This window comes from Oncorhynchus nerka, linkage group LG3 (genome assembly GCF_034236695.1).
Source record: "Oncorhynchus nerka isolate Pitt River linkage group LG3, Oner_Uvic_2.0, whole genome shotgun sequence".
Lineage (NCBI taxonomy): Eukaryota > Metazoa > Chordata > Actinopteri > Salmoniformes > Salmonidae > Oncorhynchus > Oncorhynchus nerka.
The window spans coordinates 33,978,861-34,003,005 of NC_088398.1; the positions used below are offsets into that span (position 1 = coordinate 33,978,861).

The 24,145-nt window shown below is 43.1% G+C and overlaps 1 protein-coding gene across 5 annotated transcripts in view; it reads right to left on the reverse strand.

Moving 5' to 3' along the window:
* The window catches only part of LOC115107052 (dachshund homolog 1-like), a 249,987-nt gene that overhangs the window by 70,094 nt on the left and 155,748 nt on the right, over positions 1-24,145 (reverse strand). For all 5 annotated transcript variants that reach the window (XM_029630441.2, XM_029630434.2, XM_029630425.2 and 2 more), the window contains exon 3: positions 8,437-8,589. In XM_029630441.2, the coding sequence (XP_029486301.1) occupies positions 8,437-8,589 (153 nt within the window). The remainder of the gene's footprint in view (positions 1-8,436; positions 8,590-24,145) is intronic.

The window sequence follows — 24,145 nt, forward strand, 5'->3', positions numbered from 1 at the left end:
AATATTTTTACACAACACAAGTACTTAGTCTCCTCCATCTTTGTTTGTGTTTGTTGTGAAATGACTCTATCAACATCATTAACATTCAAACACGTTCACAGCCAAATGCATGCATATTTCAATACCACTTTCACGCCCTGATCTGTTTCACCTGTCCTTGTGATTGTCTCCACCCCTTCCAGGTGTCGCTTATTTTCCCTGGTGTATTTATCCCTGTGTTTCTTGTGTCTCTGTGACAGTTCGTCTTGTATGTTCAAGTCAACCAGCGTGTTTTCCCCGTGCTCCTGCTTTTCTATTCTGTTTTACCAGTCCTCCCGTTTTGACCTTTGCCTGTTTTTCTGGACTCCATTCCCACCTGCCTGACCATTCTGCCTGCCCTGACCTCGAGCCTGCCTGCTATTCTGTATCTCTGGAACTGAACTGGTTTGGACCTTTTGCCTGTCCATGACCATTCTCTTGCATACCCCTTTTGGATTGTTAATAAACATCTTGGACTCTAACCATCTGCCTCCTGTGTCTGTATCTGGGTCTCACCGTGTGCCCTTATAACCACTTTATTTCACATCACTCAAAAAACCTGCTAAAGCCCGTCATCAGTGAAAGGTTGGAATGTCATCTATTACACAGTATCACATTGAACCCAAGTGACACTGTCTTTTCAAATTGCCTTGATCTCTTCACTCCCCAAAGGTCAGCCCCTATCCCTGCTAAATGCAACCTGACAGTGGATGCTACAAAGGGGACAGCCCCGACGCATGCATCACCCGCTGCATCAAAGCCCTTCATATTAATCACTTCAATTAATGAAGAAGGAAGCCCTAATGTTGATGAGGGCTGACAAGTCGACTGGTCAGTTGTTTTTATTTAACCGTGCCCCTGTCGTAGTGAGGTAACCGCAAGAGACAGTTGTACAAATATTTGCATGACATGTGGTTTGTGTAGCGCGCCACACTTTTTTACTCTGTCTTCCTCTCTCCCTCTATTTCTGTGATGATCCTCTCTACCTCTCCCTTTCTCTATTCTTTTGTCTCTCTCTCTCTCCCTCTTGATCTCTCTCTCACAGCTCTAATAAGACTGCCACACCACCACTGCCATTCAAAGATGATAGAACTTGATATGGATCATTACAGGAATAATGTTTAATCAATTCTCCTTGATATTCTAATCTATATCTGCATTTGTGTGCCTCCACACAATTCCCCCATAATGCATATTCAAATTTTAAAGCGGATGCTTAACAGCCGAATGCAAGCGAAATTAAAACAAGGACATTTGACTTCATTAACATACATTTAAGATTATCGAGTTCATCTTTTGAAATAAAAATGTGTGTGACGCTCTCTGCTTTATCTGTCACCTGACTCCCTTGGGCCTGAGTCACTAGTAGAGAGGTTGGGAGGACCAAAGTCCAGGAGGAAGAGAGGGAGAGAGAAGAAAGGGAGAGAGAGAGAGAGAGAGAGAGAGAGAGAGAGAGAGAGAAATCCTCTGTACAGTTTTGTTCAGTCTATATAGTCTGTCTGTCTGTCTGTCTGCCTGAAGGAGGGCAGGTAGTCAGACAGTCAATGCCCTAGGCCACCAGTTCAGTGCTAAGTTAATGTCCTAGACCTAGGCCACCAGCACTAACCAAGCTAGAGTCCTAGGCTACCCAATGCTAATCAGGCTAACATCCTAGACCACCAGTGCTAATCAGGCTAACATCCTAGACCACCAGTGCTAATTACATTCAGTTTGATAAAACTTTATTTATCTCCTTAGGCACAATTAAGAAAGTCATTTTACAAGTATTAACCAAGCTAACATCCTAGGCCACCAGTGCTAAGGAGGCTAACATGGCTAACAAAGCCAGGCACTAGCTAGTGGCTAGATGTGTCCTTCCACCCTGTGAGCTTTATTATTAGAAAGGACATCAACTGACTAATTAAATTGCAGCAGTGAAGCTTGGTTGACAGCTGGTGCAGAGCTTGTGACCAAAAAATATCCCTTTCAAAGAGTAGGAGGCACTGCACACTGCATGAAGATGGACTTATTTTATTTACAGCATTTATTAGTCTACATTTATTTATCCAGGTTTGCTTTTGATATCATATCTAGGATTATTTTCCAGGATTATTACGTGTGATTTAATGCACAGTAATTTCTACATCCTGTAATGTATTTATTGTAATAACAATAGTTTAATTGTTGTTCCTCTACTAAACCATAACATACAGACACAGTCACAGACATAAAAAGAAAGACATTCTACAGAATACAACAATTAACATAAATTCTAACCCAGTTTGCAATACAATCAATGCCATATGGCCTATCTTAGTGTTTACCCCATATATAGAGAAACCTAGTTAAACATTGATCTCAGATAATAAGGGCTAACTGTGTTGATGTACCGTCTGGAGGAACAATGTGTCCTGGTTCAGTTCTCTGCTGCTATGGGGGAAAAAACACACACACACACCAAAACTTAACATGGGGCATTTGGAGCTTGCCAAAATGAATACACCCTGAATAATTGATGAAGACCTTTTAAAAGAATTGTTATCTGTCTGCTGACGACCGCAAACATGAAACCCACTGATGAGGAGAAAATATGGTTTTAACAAGTCAATAATGGCAAGAGCAACCGGAGCAAGCTTAATCAATGAGGCCGCTGCGTTTGCAAACAAGGACCTGAGTTATAATGCCGATAATTGATTCTCTCCCCCTGTCCTTTCCTCCATCTCTCTCTCTTTCTCTCTCTTTTATCCCTCTCTTTGTTCTCCCCTTCACGTGATGTCATTGTTTATTGATTCCTTCCTCCGAGGGGGGGGGGGTGATGGGAAGTTTCCCGAGTTTGTTTATCGCTGTGACTTCTGCTCCCCTTCTCCCTTCTCCCTCTCTCCTTCCCCATTTTAAATTTTGCAAGCTGCCACAAGCAGCTTAACCAAAAAGGATTAAGTCCCATAGCCAACTGAGAACACAGATAATGCTCAGTAATTGGTAAAAAATGAAGATGAATGGGACAGCCAGATAAGGGCCAATTAGTTGCTCGCTGTGTACAGCTGTGGTCTTCTCCTCACGGAGCCCTCTCAGGGGCCCCAGCCAGCTCGGCAACACACACACACACACACACACACACACACACACACACACACACACACACACACACACACACACACACACACACACACACACACACATATATATATATAAGAATGAAGAAGTGGATAGTGGATGGTTTCTTCTTATTATTAGATACATTCACAAAATATAGATTACTATGTATAGCTTTGTAATACTATAAATGACCAACCGCCTAGTTTTGGAGTATTTAGAAGGTCTATTGTCCTGCTTATGTGAGGAGCTGGCTACTGTACCGGGCGACTTCCAGCAATTGGGCTAAGCTAACAATATGCTAACTTCAATCATCTCCAAACTGCACGCAGAGACATACAAATGTTTTCCATGAGTTCGTCTGACTAAGTAGATAAACAACCTCATTTTGAAATCTCGCGGTATCGCTTTAAGATGTACATGACAGCATTGTCTGGTTGATGACGGATGGAATTCCCACACCTAATTACAGACCAAATGTAAGGTCCATTACTGTCACCGCGGTGAGGCGGAGTCAGGTGCATGGCCCGAGAATGGGGGTTAGAGATGAAGAGAAAGAGATGGAGCTCTACAACATAGAGAGCATAAATAGCGATACATGATACGATCTTACTAATTACGGTTCCCAGAGAATCTGCCACTGACCCAGTCATGTCTATTTTAGAGAGAGAGAGGGGGGGGGGCTTGAAAAGAGAAAACAGTAAAGAGAGGGGTGTTTTCTTCTCTTCTCTGTTCTACTGGCTCATGGTTTTAAACACTTATTTCTTTTCTCACTCCTGAAAAAGAAATTGGCAGGTTTTTGTTAGTGGGCTGCAGCTGACAATGTTTTCTGTCCCGGTAATGAAGGTTGTGGTTGGGGTCAGGGCGTTGGGATTGAATGGCTGGCTGGCTGTTTATCACACTGAAAGGCCTAGTGCCACATGCGCTCTAACCTGGTTTTGTGATCTGTAATTGTGGCATTTCCTGACAGCCACAGGAACAATCCACATTGTGAGGGCCTCTGAGCCCCCTTTGAAAGCAACATGGATGCTCACTCACACACACACACACACACACACACACACACACACACACACACACACACACACACACACACACACACACACACACACACACACACACACACACACACACACACACACACACACACACACACCACCTCCTTCACAAGACTGTCAGGGAGAATCAAAGAGAGCGAGAGACAAACGTTTTGTCTAATCAGAGAACAAGCTCTCTCTCACACACACACACACTCTCCTACCTCCCTTCCTCCCCTTTGACAGGATGTGTGGTCACTTGGCTGGGTTGAGTTGAGCTAGCTGCATGTTTTTCCTGATAAATAATAACGTTGATGCAAACAGGAAGGTCTATTTGTGATTCAGTGTTTCCCCTAGGCTTTTTTTTCAGCAGCGTTGGCAAGGTTATTGTGGGTTGGAGACGGGGTGTCAGAGTGGACAAGGCCAATGGTGCCGTCTCCAACCCAACATTTTAACGGCCCTTCTCTTAGCCACAGAGACAAAATGTTGCAATGTAATTTCCTCCAATTCTGCACATTTCGACATTGGGTGGAGAGAACATTTTACAGTTTTAAAGCTAGTTTCCTGCAATTCTACACATTTTGCCATGGCTCATGCCATGTTATTATGCTATTTAAGTGACTTAAACATAGCAAAATCAGTCGGGGCCCCGTGCCATGACTTTTTTATGAATTTTAGATTCTCCCTGACAATCTAGTTTTTAGTTTAGTGATTGTTAGTGTTCAAAGATGATCTTATTAAACAATACATAGCTCCAATAGCTCCAGTACATACTTTATATCTGGCTTTAGTCATTTAAGTGTATACTGAAAATATTTTAACAACCCTGACAATTAGTGGCGACAACGAATATCAATATAGGGGAAACAATGTGATTCATATTTCATATGTGGGAGAGAAACATTAGCGTGTTCCATTGACACCAACACAATGGCGGCAGACACACAGCAATCCAACTCCACCAACAGAATAGGGTGTCCTTCACAGTCTCTACCTCTGTCTTTCTCTGCCTCTGCCACTGTCCCTTTCTCTGTTTCTGCATCTGTCTCTGCCTTTGTCCCTGCCTTTATTTCTGTCCCTGCCTCTAACATTACCTCTGTATTTGTCTTTAATTTCTCTGTCTCTGCTTTTGTGTCTGCCTTGTTTCTATTCCTCTGTCTATGTCTGCATTTACCCCTGTCTCTGCCTCTGTCTCTTCCTTTATCTAGAACAAGTAGTAGTAGTATTATACAATTCTTACACTATCATCCTCACCTTCAACCGTTCCGAATTACTATTTTATTTTGTATTCACACTCTCTCTCTCTAATTCTCTTTAAAACAGAGCATTTATTCACTTCCTCATCAGAACTGCCCTGCATTGAGTCCAGACCAACAGAGCCCAACAAGGCAGTGGCCAAATCAAGTTCCCCTCTTGCACAGTCATACAGCTATATCTGTCAAGTGATTTAGAGGCCTGGATTCCACAGGCATAATGGACTATAGACCAGGACATATTAGGCATGCAGGAATCCAAGCTAGACATGGGACTAAGTACTGCAGGGAAGTATAGGCATTAGCCTAAGCAATATCCTAAGCAAGGCCCTGAGTGCTGAGAGTGAAGCAGATTATATTGCAAACATGAGCAAAACATTTATGCTCTTCATGGTATGTGTCAAAGGATCTGATTTTGTTTTTGTTTTAACGCAATAAATGTTCCCTAGCAATGAAAGAGATCCCTTTGCAAATATGGCCATTTCATTTAACCAGATAAGTAATTGAGAAGAAATTCAACTTTACAATAGCTGACCCTCCCTGGTCTATTTTAACGAACCTTTAGGTGCAACTAGCAATTGAAACATTGACAGAACGTTGCTTTTTCTATTTTAAATGTGGAAGAAGTGTTGGCTTTCCCTTTTTAAACATTGCTTAAATGTTGCTCTCTTTACGTTGTCCATCTGATAAGACTATACTATACTAATTTTGTTCCCAGACACTCAGAGAAAGAGTCTGGTGTGGCCTTCTTTAGCCAATACAGAAAGACCGGGAGAAACTCCCGGTGCATAGGCATTGGCACCAACCAATCATCTCCCACATCTTCCCTATAACCCTCCCCCGTGTGTGTGCCTTACATGTCTTGTGCACCTCTTTTTAAGGAGCCACTCCTCGCAGTTGTGTGATTCGCTAAAACTAAATAATGACACATACTTTACCCAGTAAATGTTCCATTCTATCTCTGTTCCTTTCTTCCATCTGAAGAGACTATACTGTATCTCCTGTGGATTATCTAGATGACTTCTGCTGGCCACCCCTGTCACATGAGAGTGGCTGATATAAACAAGAGATTGCTGCGACACCCAGTAATCAATATAAGGATGGCTTCAGTACCAAACATAATTTGTCTCAGCAAGCCATTCCTTTGACCAAACGAAGCATTCATTCAAATCATAAATCTGAGGCCAATTTAAATCCAGGGAGAGTGAGTGAGAGGGGAGAGAAGGAGAGAGAATTTGAGACAGGCGAGATAGAAAGAGAGAAGGGGGAGAGAGAAAGAGAGATGGGGCCTCTGTCTGCCTGCCTAGCCCCTAATGATTTATTTTCTACATTTCTGCGAGAGAGATTTGTCCATACGCAGTGACAGGTCACCTTCAAACACCAGTGGCAGACTGTTCATCACCATGCACACGAGCAACTCATCGCTGCAAGTAAATATTAAAGGAAAATAATCCAATTGATTGTGGATGGGGCTGAGAGGCGTCCCCGCCATATATTTCATTCAGGGAGCTAATGCACCCGCGCACACAAACACACACCCATCCACACACATGCACACGCACACACACATGCCTATCGAGAGAAATAAACACAGATATGCATACAGACGCACGCACACACACACACACACACACACACACACACACACACACACACACACACACACACACACACACACTAACACACACACTAACACTCACATACCGCTGCTCCCTTCAACAGAATTATGATTCTTCAGGGAGTGCTTTCTTATGTGTTGCTGGCTGGCTGGCCGTGTGCTCAAGGTTACAATTTAAATTGTAAAAAGATAAAACAGTTTCTTATTAGCTCCATTGCCGTAGCCTTGCTGTTCTTATTCCCATTTATCTTGATTTCGGTGACCTCGTAGCCTCGTTTTCTCATTGGTCGTAGACCCGTTTTCATTTTTTGGGGATTGATGACCTCAGAGCTCATGAATTGTGCTTTGTTCAATCTGCTTAGTGACAGCATCCTGTTTTTACCCAAATATACAGCGTCAAGTACTTCTGTCGAGACACTTAGTAAGAGTAAGTGAATCGAAAACACTATTTAGTGTATCAAAGCTTTAGGGATTACATGGAGCCTATAATTTGTAATGGGCTCATAATAATTCAACACTATATTATCATTTTCCACAATACGCTAAGTGGCTCGAGCAAAATCCGTCTGCATTTGTGGGCTAATAATTAATTGAAATGGCACATATTGAAAAAGCAATGCTCTTGCTGTGATTAAATAAAATAAATTAGAGACTGAGTTTATGGCTAATAGCTTTGGGATACAGTGTTCATGGATTAAACTTTGTATTAACAATGTCTGTGTTGTTTTTAGATTGGATACGAAGGCGGGGGATTTTACAGCGCAGTAGAGAAAAATACTTTACAGATAGAATGTACCATTGCATTACAAAGACGTGGACAAATGCAAATAATGATACAATTGTTTTATAGACATCCAACTTAATATACTAGCCAAGTTAGAACTGCAGTGAACATATAAGGATATTTTGTAGATGTTTCAACTGAACCTGTATTCTCTGAACTGTCTACACTCTGCTCCACACTGGCAAGAATAGGTATGTTTGGAATCCAGTACCTTAGCTTGAGATTATCTTTGAGCTGATATTAATTATATGTTTTATTTTTTATTTAACCTTTAACTAGGCAAGTCAGTTAAGAGCAAATTCTTATTTACAATGATGGCCTACACCGGCCAAAACCGGACGATGCTGGGCCAATTGTGCACCGCCCTATGGGACTCCCAATCACGGCCGGTTGTGATACATCCTGGATACAAGCTTGTAGTGGAATTCAGCTATACAAATGTACAGCTTTGGTTCAACACAAGCTGTATGTAGATGAGATCGGCAAACTCTGATACTTGCCTTGCTTATGTATGTGTCTGTACCGTTGTGTGCGTCTGCATATGTATTCATACCTGCATTGCTATCTGCATGCATGTCTTTGTGTGAGTGTGAAGAACTGTATGCACCTGTACGCTTGCGTGTGTGTGTGTGAAGGGCACAATGACTGACTCACCCACACTGGAGCTGACGTCTCCGTTCTCACCGTCTGCCCCATGCTGGTTGGCGTTGCCGTGGTAGCCGCTCATCACCTCCAGCTTGATCTTCTTCACCTTCATGGCTTCGGCAATGGCCGCGTTGGCAGCTGCCGCCGCTGCCGCTGTCAGCCCTTAACACACCACACCGGAGAGGACAGTTAGATACACACTTAGAATGCCACACTTAGTTGGTCTAGAGCAGTGGTTGGATGCTTTTTTGAAGGATTTATTTAAATGTTTATATTAAACATCTTATGAATGATTTTATGAATCATTAATACATAATGAATAACTAAAATGTGTATAGTGAATGGTACACCACTCAAAGGACATCCAGGCAACTTGACACAACTGTAGGAAGCATTGGAGTCAACATGGGCAAGCATCACTGTGGAACGACTTCGACACCTTGTAGAGTCCATACCCTGGCAAATTGAGGCTGTTCTGAGAGCAAAAGGGGGTGCAACTCAATATTAGGAAGTTATTCCTAATATTTTGTACACTCAGTAGACAAGCTAGCGTGTCTGAGGGCCAAAAAAAGAAGAGAGCAATTCATGAATACATACAGTGTATCACATACTGAATATGTACAGTGTATACATCAAGAACATTGAATAAAACATTGATTGATTGATACATTTTATTTAGGCTAAAATAAATGGAAAAAGTGCCATTCAGCTATAAAAATGTGCAGCTATAAAAATGTGCAGCTTTGGTTCAATGTAGATGAGATCTTCAAACTCTGATACTCACCTTGCTTAAGCATGTGTCTCTGTGTGTGTGTGTGTGTGTGTGTGTGTGTGTGTGTGTGTGTGTGTGTGTGTGTGTGTGTCTGTGTGTGTCTGGGTGTGTCTGTGTCTGTGCTGGTGTGCATCTGCATATGTATTCATACCTGCATTGGTATCTGCATGCATGTCTTTGTGTGAGTGAGGACCTGTATACAAACTCACGTGCACATGCGCTGTTCTGAGGGCAAAAGGGGGTGCAACTCAATATTAGGAAGGTGTTGCTAATGTTTTGTACTATCAGTGTATATGGCTTTTCTGAAGGCCAAAAAAAGAAGGGAGCCACCTGTGGTCGGTGGGCTCCGAAATAGGTTAGTATAGGTACAACTGTCCCAGAGTCCCGATAAAATGACTGATAATGACTACCAGGAGACAAGGATACAATTCACACTTTACTCCACACCCAAGGAAGGCACACATGCACAACTTTACAGAGGAGGGAATTAGTGGTCGTGGTTTCTACAAGAGACAGAAATACAGAGAATGTATTTACATTGTGGTAATAACAGGCTAGTGATAATGTATAATGACTGTATAATGTATAACTGTATAATGAAAATAGAGAATGTACATGATAGCAATAGCATACCAGATAACTATGCAGTCACAATGTGCTATGGCAATAGGCAATGTTACATCAAGGCATCATACAGCAACTTGTATCATAGGCTAATAAACGAGCATAGCACCCAAAGGGAACAATATATACAAAGCAATGAGCTAGCACGCTAGCTAGTCCATGGGCTGGCGGGTGTAATACACTGCACAGCATGTAGGAGCACAACTGACATTCTAACATTAGCAAATAGGGCAAATATGGCTAACATAGCACACAGTAATATGTACAACAGCAGCTGGCACGCTAGGCTACAGAGCACAGTTATATATGCAGTATACAATTAGCGGCTGGGCATAGCTTTAGCATGCTAGGTGACTACGTTCATGTGTGAACAGTAGGCCTCTCGAACAGGGGTATTCAAACGAGGATCTGCATTTTTTTCAGCTTCCAGGAATTGTGTACAGGTCCTTGAGACATCAGGCCATGCATTATCATGCTGAAACATGGCCAGCGGATGAATGGCACGACAGTGGGCCTCAGGATCTCGTCACGGTATCTCTGTTCATTCAACCATAGATAAATGTAATGTTGTTCGCTGTCTATAAATGATGCCTGCCCATATCATAACCCCACCACCACCACCACCATGTTCACAATGTTGACATCAGTAAACCGCCCGCCCACACAATGCCATACACGCTGTCTGCCATCTGCCCAGTACAATTGAAACCGGGATTCATATGTGAAGAGCACACTTCTCCAGCGTGGCGGTGGCCATCGAAAGTGAGCATTTACCCACTGAAGCCATTACGACGCCGAACTGTGGGGTATGTACAACCCACCGGTGAAGAAGTTGGACGTACTGCCAAATTCTCTAAAACAACGTTGGAGGCAGCTTATGGTAGAGAAACAAACATTCAATTCTCTGGCTACAGCTCAGGTGGACATTACAGCAGTCAGCATACCAATTGCACACTCCCTGAAACTTCAGACATCTATGGTATTGTGTTGTGAGATAAACCTGCACATTTTAGAGTGGCCTTTTACTGTCCCAGCACAAGGTGCACCTGTATAATCAGCTTGTTGATATGCCACACCTGTCAAGTGGATGGATTATCTTGGAAAATGAGAAATTCTCACTAACAGAGAGGTAAACAAATCAGTCCAGAAATAACAGAAATAATAATTTTGTGAGTTTCAACAAAAAAAATCAGGGATGTTTAATTTCTGTTCATGAAACATGGGACCAACACTTTACATGTTGCGTTTATATTTTTGTTCAGTGTATATTGTGGGGAGGTCATTAGAATGAACATCTATCTACCAAATCTATTCATTTTATAATGTTGATTATTTGTCATTCCCATTATCATTCACCAAATCAGTATCACAGATTATTGTGGAATAGACACAAATTGCTTATTGGAAATTTGTGACATGCACACGAAATAGTACATTTTTTCTTGTGCAGTACACAATTTTGTATACAGTGCATTTCAATCACAGATAAAGACAGTACGTTACTTAATTAATACATAAACAATAAGTGGGAGGTTGGTCAGGGAGGATGGGTGGGTGGATGTGAACGTCTAGCAACCCAAAGGTTGTGTGAATCTCATTATGGATAACTTTTTCACTAATTAGCTGCCTTGCAACTCTTTACTACTTTTGAGCTACTTTAACCTAACTCCTAAACCTAACCCTTTATCTACTTAGCTAGCATGTTAACTAACCCTAACCCCTAAACCTAACCACTAACCTTAACCCTTAGCCTAGCTAATGTTAGCCACCAAGCTAGCCTATGCGTTATGAAGAAAGAAAATTGTGTAATACACACAAAATGCCTTGGGGTTGAAAATAGTGTAATACACACAAAAAAGTACAGAAAATCAATTTTTTTTCTCATTTTGTCTGTCATAGTTGAAGTGTACCTATGATGAAAATTACAGGCCTCTCTCATCTTTTTAAGTTGGAGAACATGCACAATTGGTGGCTGACTAAATACTTTTTTGCCCCACTGTATATATTGAAGCAACATCCCAAGACATCAATCAGGAAGTTAAAGCTTGGTCTCAAATGGGTCTTCCAAATGGATAATGACCCCAAGCATACTTCCAAAGTTGTGGCAAAATGGCTTATGGACAACAAAGTCAAGGTATTGGATCAGCCATCACAAAGCCCTGACCTCAATCCCAAAGAAAACGTGTGGGCAGAACTGAAAAAGCATGTGCGAGCAATGAGGTCTACACAAACCTGACTCAGTTACACCAGCTCTGTCAGGACGAATGGGCCAAAATTCACCCAACTTATTGTGGGAAGCTTGTGGCAGGCTACGCCTAATGTTTGACCCAAGTTAAACAATTTAAAGGCAATGCTACCAAATACTAATTGAGTGTATGTAAACTTCTGACCCACTGGGAATGTGATGAAAGAAATAAAAGCTTAAATAAATCCTTCTCTCTACTATTATTCTTACATTTCAAATTCTTAAAATAAAGTGGTGATCCTAACTGACTTAAAACAGGGAATTTTTACAGGGATTAAATGTCAGGAATTGCGAATAACTGAGTTTAAATGTATTTGGCTAAGGTGTATGTAAACTTACGACTTCAACTGTATATAATTTGCAATTTATATGAAATGCTACGAATCCAATTCGTACAGCATGTTATGAATTTGTTGTGCTTAAGATCCCAGACTGCATCTTTAAAAGTACACATAACAGCATATCAGACAGTACACCTTGACCAAGAAATTCTATTTACTGGAGGAGAGAAGGGTCCATTGGTTAGTGGTCCAGCTGTGTGAAGTGCAGGGCAGAGGATTATGAGAGATCTCCTCACTTTACCACTGCTTGCTGGATAGTGAGCAAGATTTTATCCACATGTCTACTGGACAGATGCCCTGAGGAGATGCAGATGGGCAGGGCCAAAGGTGGTGATGGGCTGTCAAGTATCCCAATCAGAGGTCACTGGGAGTGTTCCTGAAAGACCCCTGGCAACAACCCCTAGCAATAGTGACCAGGGCCAGAAGTGTGAATGACCAGTGGAATTGGTAGCCTCTGCTGGGGCTGGAGAGTCGTAAAGCTTGTCTCGTACCAGGGCCAGAGAGAGGGATTTAGACAGGATGTTATACAGCCGCCACAAAATGTATAAGGTATATTTTCACCTCAAATTCTCTGTAGTTGCCACGTAAAGTCCAATGGCGTTTGTAAGGCACCAAGACTGTGGAAATCCTGCCTCATTATGTCACCACCCCTTCAGTGGCATGTGTGGAGTGGGCAGTGGGGGAAGAGGTGCCTTTGATTTAAGTCTGTCCATAGTGTCTTTGATTTAAGTCTGTGCAGCAGGAGTCAGAGCGGTCTGTGCCTGTGCCGCTGTAGGTGTCCAGGTTGTTGGAGGAGGCCGTCACACGGAATTTGGCCAGGCATCCCTGGTTGGAAAGGGGAGAGAGCGCTTCTCAGGTGGAGGCTCTCCTACAGGGGCTGGATAGGCATAGAGGTCCAAGGGCAGAGGCAGGCCCAGATATGGTCCGGGCAGTGGACCCAGGACTGGTGCTGGGTCAGCTGATGAGCCGAGGATAGGGACAGGCACTGGACCCGTGGCTGGAGCTAGGTTGGGCGACGGCATTAGTCTGTCCTTATGGGCCGATGAGGGCCGTGGACCCAGCTCTTCAGCCGATGGTGTTGGGCCTGTGTTGGACCCAGGACTGGAGCTGAGTTGGCTAGTGGGTCCAGGATAGGACCGGACTGGTCCCCCAGGACGGCAGTGCACATCAGGACCACTACAACGTAGAAAATAGTAAAACTAAAGAAGAACCCTGGAATGAGTAGGTGTGTCCACCTTTTTGACAGGTACTGTATATAAATAAAGATATCCCCTGATGTTGACCCTTTTCGCCCAGTGTCTGGTGACATCTCGGCTCGCTGGAGCTCTGTTGGTCACAGGGCAGAATTTTTGTCTGGGCTTGTCTGGTTCAGGTGATGCTTGTAGTGGCACCGGCTGGAGTGCAGGATGGTGCTTGGCTGGCTGATGGGACGACTTGGGCCTGGGCAGCCATTGTTGAGCAGGCTCGGGCACTTGCTGGTCTGGCTGCACTTATGTCATTGGGTTGGCTGACTAAAGCACATTAGACAGAACTGGGTGCGGCTCATTGGAAGGACTGGCGGCAGGAGACGTGGAGGCAGGATTAGTTCCAGCACTGACCTGGTAGTGTGAAGGGATGTCCGTCGTGGCATCGGTTTTGGTGGCTGGCTAATTACAATGTAGCATGTAACATATGCTATGAGTAATAGCACTGCTATGTAACAATAATAGCTGTAATGTACACAATGTAATGACTAGGGATTAGCATGTAGCGGCTAATAGCACTGGACTAGTGAGCATGACATAGGACACAATATATACATAAACACACTATGTACATTAGCAGTGAGCTAGAATAGTATACAATATACACATTAGCAGTACCTTGTAGTAGCTTAACACAGTAAGCTATACAGTAAGAACAGTATGTGCTAAAAGGACAAAGCATTAGGAAATAGCATAAAATAGTAAGCATAGGCAATAACTGTAGGCTAGCACACTAGGCTAGGGTACAGGCTAGTATGCCTCAGGCTATAGGCCGTTATAACAAACTATACAGGGTATCAGAAGTTAGCGGCTTGAGGTAGCATGCTATGGGCTAACAATGCTAATAAGTAAACAGACAGCCATCTTGGTAGAGGCTAGGACTGTATGAGGAAGTGACCGGGTGTGATGACATCACCGATCGGCCATACTGGATGCGTAAAAGTGACCACCCGGTAGCCATCTTGGGTTACACTTTCAAACAATGGAAGGACTACTCTTCATGGCCTAGAAAATGTACTGTGCCCAGAACTATGCCAAGAGGCTAAATAAACAGGATATTCAGTTTGGCTAGTACCCATGTATGAATTACTTGCATATAAAGACTGGATAAGGCATGTATAAGCATACAGTTACATAGTTGTAAGGGCTTATAACATACGGAACAATTCATATATACAAACTGAACCCTTAACCAGTTATGAATCCATAGTGACACAGTAACACAGTTACGAGGTCCAGGGTGAAGGATTGTCCAGGAAGAAAAGTACAGCTGATGAGTTGGTGTGTAGCCAGGGGTATACAGAGGCTGTGCTCAACACGGGCTCCAAAATATAACTGAAGAGTTTGGAGATTGTGTGGGAGGATCTCCTGCCTCTTGCTAGGCCAATGATTGGCTGACAGGCCAGGGGAGAGTTGCCCCTAGCAATGGAGTTTTCCAGAAGCAGGGATGTGAAACTTGGGGGATGAGTGTCTGTAAACAATGGAAAACCCATTCCCCAGTACCTCTGCTCTCTGCAGAGTGAAGAGGTTTCCCAGAGTTTGTGAGTTAGAAAGGGCTGAGAGAAAATGTCCAAGAGCACTGTAAGGGTTTTCTACACAAGTTGTACAGTTAAAAACAGTATTTAAGAGGACAAGAAACCCAGAGGATGACGTATAAAAAGGGATAAAACACTCATTTCCAATGTGGTCCTCTAAACACCTTGCAATTGTTGACTGGCTCTTGTATTGTGGCTATGCTGGACCATGTATCAAATCAAATCAAATTGTAGTAGTCAAATGCATTGAATACAACAGGTGTAGACCATACAGTGAAATGCTGAATACAACAGGTGTAGACCATACAGTGAAATGCTGAATACAACAGGTGTAGACCATACAGTGAAATGCTGAATACAACAGGTGTAGACCATACAGTGAAATGCTGAAAACAACAGGTGTAGACCATACAGTGAAATGCTGAATACAAAAGGTGTAGACCATACAGTGAAATGCTGAATGCAACAGGTGTAGAACATACAGTGAAATGCTGAATACAACAGGTGTAGACCATACAGTGAAATGCTTACTTATGAGCCCCTAACCAACAATGCAGTTTAAAAAAAAATACTAATAAGAATAAGAAATAAAAATTAACAAGTAATTAAAGAGCAGCAGTAAAATAACAATAGCGAGACTATATACAGGGGGGTACCGGTACAGAGTCAATGTGCGGGGGCACCGGTTAGTCGAGGTAGTTGAGGTAATATGTACATGTAGGTAGAGTTATTAAAGTGAATTTGCATAGACGATAACAACAGAGAGTAGCAGCGGTGTAAAAGGGGGGAGGCAATGCAAATAGTCTGGGTAGCCATTTGATTAGATGTTCAGGAGTCCTGAATACACAATGTTCTGTTCGGGGGGGAGGGACAAATCCAATGCAACACATTACGGAATACCACTCTCTATTTCAAGTGGTTGCTACCGTCACGGTTCCACCTGTCACCAGAGGGCAGCAGAGACCATCCTAGAGACAATTATGACACTCGGGTGTGTTCTATTACTCCCCTTTAAAATAGTTGTGTTTTCTGTTTATCTTTGCAGAAGCTTGAATTGGTTACTGAGTGAGTGAGTGAGTGAGTCTTAGTGTGTGTTGTTTTTTCAAGTGTACTGTGATCCTGTGGCTACCGTTTCTTAGTAAAGTATTACGTTTATCCTTAACCACTGTTTCCTCGTCTGGTCTGTTCTCTGCACCTGGGTCCAACCTCACCACGTCACAGCTGCATCATGTTAGGGGTATGCTTGTAATTGTTAAGGACTGGGGAGTTTTCAGAATAAAAAATAAATAGAATGGAGCTAAGAACAGGCAAAATCCTAGAGGAAACCTGGTTCAGTCTGCTTTCCACCAGACACGGGGAGATGAATTCACCTTTCATCAGGACAATAACCTAAAACACACTTAGACTCACCCAAAAAGACTCACAGCTGGAATTGCTGCCAAAGGTGATTTTAACATGTATTGTCTCAGGGGGTTGAATACTTATCTAATCAAAATATTAGTGTTTTATTTTTTTTCCACTTGGACAGAGTATTTTGTAGATCGTTGACAAAAAAATGTAACACGCAAAATGTGGAGAAAGTCAAGGGGTGTGAATAGTTTCTGAAGGCACTGTATCTGAGTATGTTGTTCTGTACCAACTGCTTCATTTTCTTCATGAAGAGGCGTAATCAATGTGGCACTGTATTAATGTTGTCACCAGCAATTTCTTGATCCTGGTGTCAAACTCCTTAATTTTGCACTATAAAAACTTGAGCTTGTTGTCACTTTTGGTGAGGACTCTTGCTGCAGTAGCTTGACCTGAGAGCGAGTGATCCAGAGTCACTACCAGGTAAGTGACACTTTCGACACGATGCGATCTCCTGCACAAGTGTGTTAATTCTGTTTTGATCCAAATATTACGGCTTTGGTTTTGTGTATATAACCAGGTTCCCTTCCTGATACTAGAAGACAAATATCACAAATCCAGAATAACAGCACCATATCCTATGAGAGTAGCTTTTCCTGCTGCTAATAATGGTGTGTTAGAATGTAACTCCACGCAGCCCATCTCCACTGGCTGGTAAAATAACATATTTTGACATTAAATAGCTTTGCAGCAGTTTATCATGCAAAATATATGTTGTGTTATACGTGTGATTGTTTTGAATGTAAATACAATCAAATACAATTTTATTTGTCACATTTTTCATAAACTAACAGTGTAGACAAAGAGTGAAATGCCTACTTATGGGTCCTTTTCCAACAATACAGATACAGGTGTTTATATAGAAATAGTGATTAGGAATAAATACACAGTAAATAACATGGCCATATACAGGGAGTACCAGTACTGAGTTGATGTGCAGGGGTTTGAGGTAGCTATGTACATATAGATAGGGGTAAAATGACTAGGCAACAGGATAGAAAATAGACTGATTTGTAGCAGCAGCGTGTGTGTGTGGCATCAGTATGCATGTGCACATGTTATGCGTGTGTGTGTTGGGGTGTGGGTAGAGTCCAGTATGTGCAGACAAATCATATTTGATTTTATGTGTTGGTCACACACACATATTTGCAGATGTTAAAGTTGGTGTAGTGAAATGCTTGTGTTTCTAGCTCTAACATTGCAGTAGTTTCTAACAAGTAATGTAAGACTTAGTTATGAAAAGGGTCAACGCAGGTAGTCCGGGTAGCCATTTGATTAGCAATCTTATGGCTGTTCCTGTTGGTTCCAGACTTGGTGCCCTGGTACCGCTTGCTGTGTAGCAGCAGAGCAGGGGGTCGAAGCTGTTCCTGTTGGTTCCAGACTTGGTGCCCTGGTACCGCTTGCTGTGGAGCAGCAGAGCAGGGGGTTGAAGCTGTTCCTGTTGGTTCCAACTTGGTGCACTGGTACCGCTTGCTGTGGAGCAGCAGAGCAGGGGGTCGAAGCTGTTCCTGTTGGTTCCCGACTTGGTGCACTGGTACCGCTTGATGTGTAGCAGCAGAGAGAAGACTATGGCTTTTGTGGCTGAAGTCTTTGATAATTATTTGGGACCTTCCTCTGACACCGTCTGATATGGAGGTCCTGGATGGCAGGGAGCTCGGCTCCAGTGATGTATTGGGCAGTACTCGCCGCCGTCTCATGCCCACTTCCCAACAGTGTGTGTGGACCATGTTAATTCCTTAGTGATGGGGACACCGAGGAACTTGAATCTCTCGACTTGCTCCACTACAGCCCCATTGATGTGTATGGGTGCATGCTCACCCTTCCGTTTCCTGTAGTCCACTATCAGCTTCTGTGTCTTGCTGACACCGAGGGACAGGTTGTTGTCCTGGCACCACGCTGCCAGCTCTCTGACCTCCCTATCTCTGTCTCATCGTCGCTGATCAGGTCTACCACCGCTGTGTCTTCAGCAAACTTGATGGTTATGGAGTTATGTGTGGCCACGCAGTTGTGGGTGAACAGGGAGTATAGAAAGGGACTAAGCACACACCCCTGAGGGGCCCCCGTGTTGATGGTCAGTGTGACGGAGGTGATGTTGCCTACCCTCACCGCCTGGGGGGCAGCCCATCAGGAAGTCCAGTATCCAGTTGCAGAGGGAGATGTTCAGTCCTAGGGGCCTGAGCTTGGTGATCAGTTTGGAGAGGATTATAGTGTTGAATGCTGAGCTGTAGTAAAATAGCAGCATTCTTACATAGGTCTTCCTATTGTCCAGGTGGGTGAGGGCAGTGTAGAGTGCAATCGAGATTGCATCATCTGCAGATCTGTTTGGACGGTATGCGAATCGGAGTGGGTGTGTCGCCACCCCCGCAAACACTGTATTGAACATATGGAGCCAGGATAACACATATGCAATGACACAATGCCATTATTTCTGTTTGTAATTAATGGTATGTGTATGCATGGTGGGATGTATGTTTGTGCAAGTGTGTGTGTGTGTGTGTGTGTGTGTGTGTGTGTGTGTGTGTGTGTGTGTGTGTGTGTGTGTAAAGGACGACTAATACAGAAAAACGTACAGACGTTTTGAGCCTCTGGCAATTTCAATGATAGCATCTAATGTATTCACCAGATTTAACCCCACTGTCACAGAAACTGAATAATGACTGACATTGCTTTTCAAATTCTTTATGGGCTACACAGTCGCTCATAACAGTCTTCCTCTGGCTTTCATTGGCTTGCAAGGACAGTCGTGGGGCAAAACAGGCAAATTCTTAAAGAACTTAAGTTTCAATGTAATTTTCATTTTACTGCTGAATGACTCTGAACAAGGGCAGTGTGGAGTGCAATCGAGATTGCGTCATCTGCAGGAGTGGTTTTCAGGTGAGTGAAATGCAATTAGTGAAAATGTTTATTAATCATATAATTAAACCAGGGCTTTCTGATCAATGCCATCTGTTTTTAAGAGAAACACTTTAATAAGAGAATAAAGATTTTTGCAAGTGTTCTACAGAAAGAACAGGCTCTTCAACGAAAGTCACCTACGGTACGTACAGTCAAAGGCCAGGTTGACACAAATACATAAGAGCATAATTGTCCAAAATACCCAGTTTTCTCCCAATCAAAAGAAAATACATGAGAAGTTCATTCCAACTTGGCTATAGTTGACAGCATGACCTGAGTACAGTTTTATGCACCAAATGACGCATATACTGTATCACTGAAAAACATTTCCTTGAAGATTAGTCTAGGACCATGGGAGGAAAAGGGTGCAAGCAAACAGTTGTATAAAGGAAACAGTTGGAAACACACTAGACCCTCTCCAATTCGCCTACTGCCCGGTCCCAACAGATCCACAGAAGACACAATAGCCATTGCACTGCACACCGCCCTCATCAACTTGGACAAAAGGAATGCATATGTGAGGATACTATTCATTGACTATAGCTCGGCCTTCAATACCATAGTGCCCATAGGCTCACCACAAAGAATTGAATTCCTTCCTATGCAACTGGGTCCTGGACTTTCTGATGGGCCGTCCCCAGGTGGTGAAGGTAGGTAACATTACCACCTCCACACTGATCCTCAACACGGGGTCCCCACAAGTGTGCATCCTCAGTCCCCTACTGTACTCCCTGTAAACCCACAACTGCGTGTCCTCACAAAGTTCCAACTCCAAGCTCGCGGACGACACAACAGTAGTAGACCTGTTTACCAACAGCGATGAGACGGTCTACAGAGAGGAGGTAGGCACTCGGACAGTGTGGTGGCAGGTAAAAAACCTCTCCCTCAACATCAGCAAAACAAAGGAGCTGATTATGGACTTCAGGAGGAACCAGGCTGGGCATACCCCCGTTCAGATAGGTCCCGAGGGCCCTCACCCTGTTCTACAGGAGCACCATTGAGAGCATACCGTTGGGCTGCATCACTGCCTGATACTGCAACTCTACCGCCACAGACCGCAAGGCTCTACAGAGGGTGGTACAATCAGCCGAACGCACCATTGGGTGCACACTGTTTACCCTCCAGGACACCTACAACACCAGGTGTCGCAGGAAGGCCAAGAAGATCATCCAGGTCCTCAGCCACCCGAGCCACGGCCTGTTCTCGACGCTTCCATCACTCAGACGCGGGCAGTAGAGGAGCGTCATGGCAAAAACTGTATGACTGGCCAATCGCTTCAACCCCCCTAGGGAGCACAAGATATCGGTAAGCATTTAGGAATCGGCTGATATTAGCTAAAAATGCCTAATGTCTAGTTATGTGTCGTGCATACCTATATAACATACTGTAGGTAGACGACATAATAACGCCACGAAAAATACAGTGCGACACAGAACAAAAGCAGAAAAATACTAAGTGTACACTTCCAACAACTAAACAAGTTCGAGTTCAGCAGTCCTTTGAAAGAGTAAGAACATTAAATCGAGACAACTCAAAGGCAAAATCCAAGCCAAGCTACTTGCTTAACGCCAAGCTACTTGCTATGGGCGTCACTACTATTAGCTTCATGACTGACATTTGGACCAGCAATGTCAGCCTCATGAGCATGCTGAGTCTGACAGCACAATGGGTCTACGAGAATTTCGTACTGAGGAAAGCCGTATTGCATGCTCAAGAATGTGCTCGTTCTCATACCGCTGCTGCCATTTTAATGGCATTTGAGTACATGTTTGAAACTTAGAAACATGAACACACTCCTAGCTCCATTCGAACAACTGACTGGAGAAATAAACTCATCAACTGTGTCTGCAGCAGAAGTGATACCCTCTGTCATGACATTGAAACTCCTGCTGAACAAAACTGCCGACACAGACGGTGGGGTTAAAACTTGCAAGAGTACTCTACAAGAGGCTGTGAACAAGTGATCCGGTGGCATTCTCTCTTTACTGTGTCGCCACCATGCTCGATGCTTGGTACAAGAACCCCTACTTCGATGCAGACAAGAAATAGGGTTTATATGAAATGTTGGACACAGCTGGATAAGATAAAAACGGACACAGTGACAGTGCGCACCAAAGAAGAGAGGCCACGGACAGACAGAGCTGAAACTTCAGTGCTTGACATGTATCATGAAATCCTGGTTGAGACTGAACAAATGAACAACGAAACAGCACAGCAAGTAAGTGAATTTAATAGGTTATGATTTTGTTTTATTGGTAATGGGGACATATGTAAATGCCAACAAAGTAACTTTTTGGTGTGTGTGTGTTTGTGTGTTTGTGTGTGTTTAAACTATTTAACTGTACTAGAATGCTTAAAAGGCTGCTAAAATTTTAAATATTGGGTGTCGGCATCAGGTTTTTTTGGGGCAAGGAAAATATCGGATATTGGTATCGGGCAAATATTTAGTATCGGTGCATCCCTCATTGTTACAGTTGTCAATATGTTTATTATTATTATTATTATTGTTTTTTCCTGCCCTTTTTGATCGGCACTGTTGGAGCTTAAGAATTTCACTGTGCCCTGTGCATGTGACTAATAAACTCTAATCTAATCCCCAATGCACACACACAAGCACACACTCCTCTCTCCAGCAGCTGATATGCAGATGGTGAGACCAACTGAGCCACTGACAGGGAGGTACATATCATTTAAAGCCTCGTTTGCATCTTAAAATACATTGAGACCATATTGACGAACAGTATACATCATGTCACCAAGGCCTGCTCGTTTGCAATGGCACCTCTCTGCTGTTCCATATGCATGAGAACGACACATACACAAATGCACATACACACACACACACGCACACACGAGGCTTGGTAATGAATGTGGCCTCTGCCCAGCCTGAAGGTCAGCTTTCATTTCTGTCTAATGGCCAAGAGTCAACTGTTTTCCAAATGAGATGTATGCAGAGTAGACTGCAGAGTAAATATTGAAATCACCTCCGGGGTTGTTACTAAGATTCATTCCGCCACAAATCAGGTGCGGCATAAAGGACTTCTAGAGTACAGAAGATGGCATTCACTGATGCATTGTGATGTATGCATGTACAATTTTTATTTCACCTACTGTGTAGGTTTGATGTACACTGAGTTTACAAAACATTAGGAACACCTACTTTTTACATGACATATACTAACCAGGTGAAAGCTATGATCCCATATTGACGTCAGTGTAGTTGAAGGGGAGGAGACAGGTTAAAGGAGGATTTTTAAGCCTTGATACAATTGAGCCATGGATTGTGTATGTGTGCCATTCAGAGAGTGAATGGGTAAGACAAAATATTTAAGTGTCTTTGAATGGGGTATGGTAGTAGGTGCCAGGTGCACTGGTTTGAGAGGGTCAAGAAGTGCAACGCTGCTGGGTTTTTCACACTCAACAGATTTCCATGTGCATCATGAATGGTCCACCACTTGTTTTATTTACCTTTACTTAAAGGACATCCAGCAAACTTGACATAACTGTGGGAAGCATTGGCGTCAACATGGGCCGGCATCCCTGTGGAACGCTTTCGACACCTTGTAGAGTCCATGACCCGATAAATTGAGTCTGTTCTGAGGGCAAAAGGGGGTGCAACTCAATATTAGGAAGGTGTTCCTAATGTTATATACACTTAGTGCATATTGTGATTACAAATGATTGACCAAATGTGCTCAAATCATCAGAGACATTGATCTAATCTAGAAGCCATTGTGATGTTCAGAGAAATTATTGAAAGGTATCTCTGCCAAGAAAGGACGTTTAGCAGAAAAAAAAGAAAAAAACACACAAAAAAAACTAACAGATTCATCCAGATCTACTTATCTATGATAAAGGGACTCGGTGAGACTGATCCCCACCTTCCGAACCCCATCTTTACACAATATAAGTGTAAATTGAAACCTTTGTTCATATAATTATTTCATTTCAGCCAATCTATTGTCAATAGCTCATAACACGCACCCACCTTACACTCAATCTAACAAGGAGGCGTCAAGATCTCCGAACAGTGCAACAAGTCTATTAAAACGACTAGACGTGCAAATGTCAAAAGGCCCATCCCACACCCTCCTCCTAATCTGCATTCAGTACTATGCAAACAAAATACCGACATCATGGATTCTTTCAAATTCACCCTAAAAGATTCAGACAGACTGGTTTTTTTTGTCTGGTCATCTCATATACACACACAAAGAATCCTCCTTGGCCACAAACAAACACCAACACAACAGGGTCATGTTCATTAGCGCACGCAAAAGAAAACATTTTAAAACATTTTGCAACGGGAAACAAAAATGAGTGTTTCTCATTGGAAAAGTCCAAGCAGTCCATTTTCTTTCATTTGGTGCCTAATGGACATGACCTAGTGTTGCATGGTATGGACACAGCCACACCACACAAGTTGGAAAGCAAACACCCTTCCCAACGCCCCAATTTCGACAAATGGAAAACAGCATGGCAGAGGAGGAGAGTCAGAGTCAGAAAACAGCAAATAATGGAGACGAGGTCTGATGGTTGCCCTCGGAGCAGCTGTCATATTAAATAATAATGAAGCGTCTATTAATATGCAAAGGAAGTGGCAGCCTCGACTGGCTTAACGCTGTCATGCCTCTGCATATTGTCAGGATCTTCAT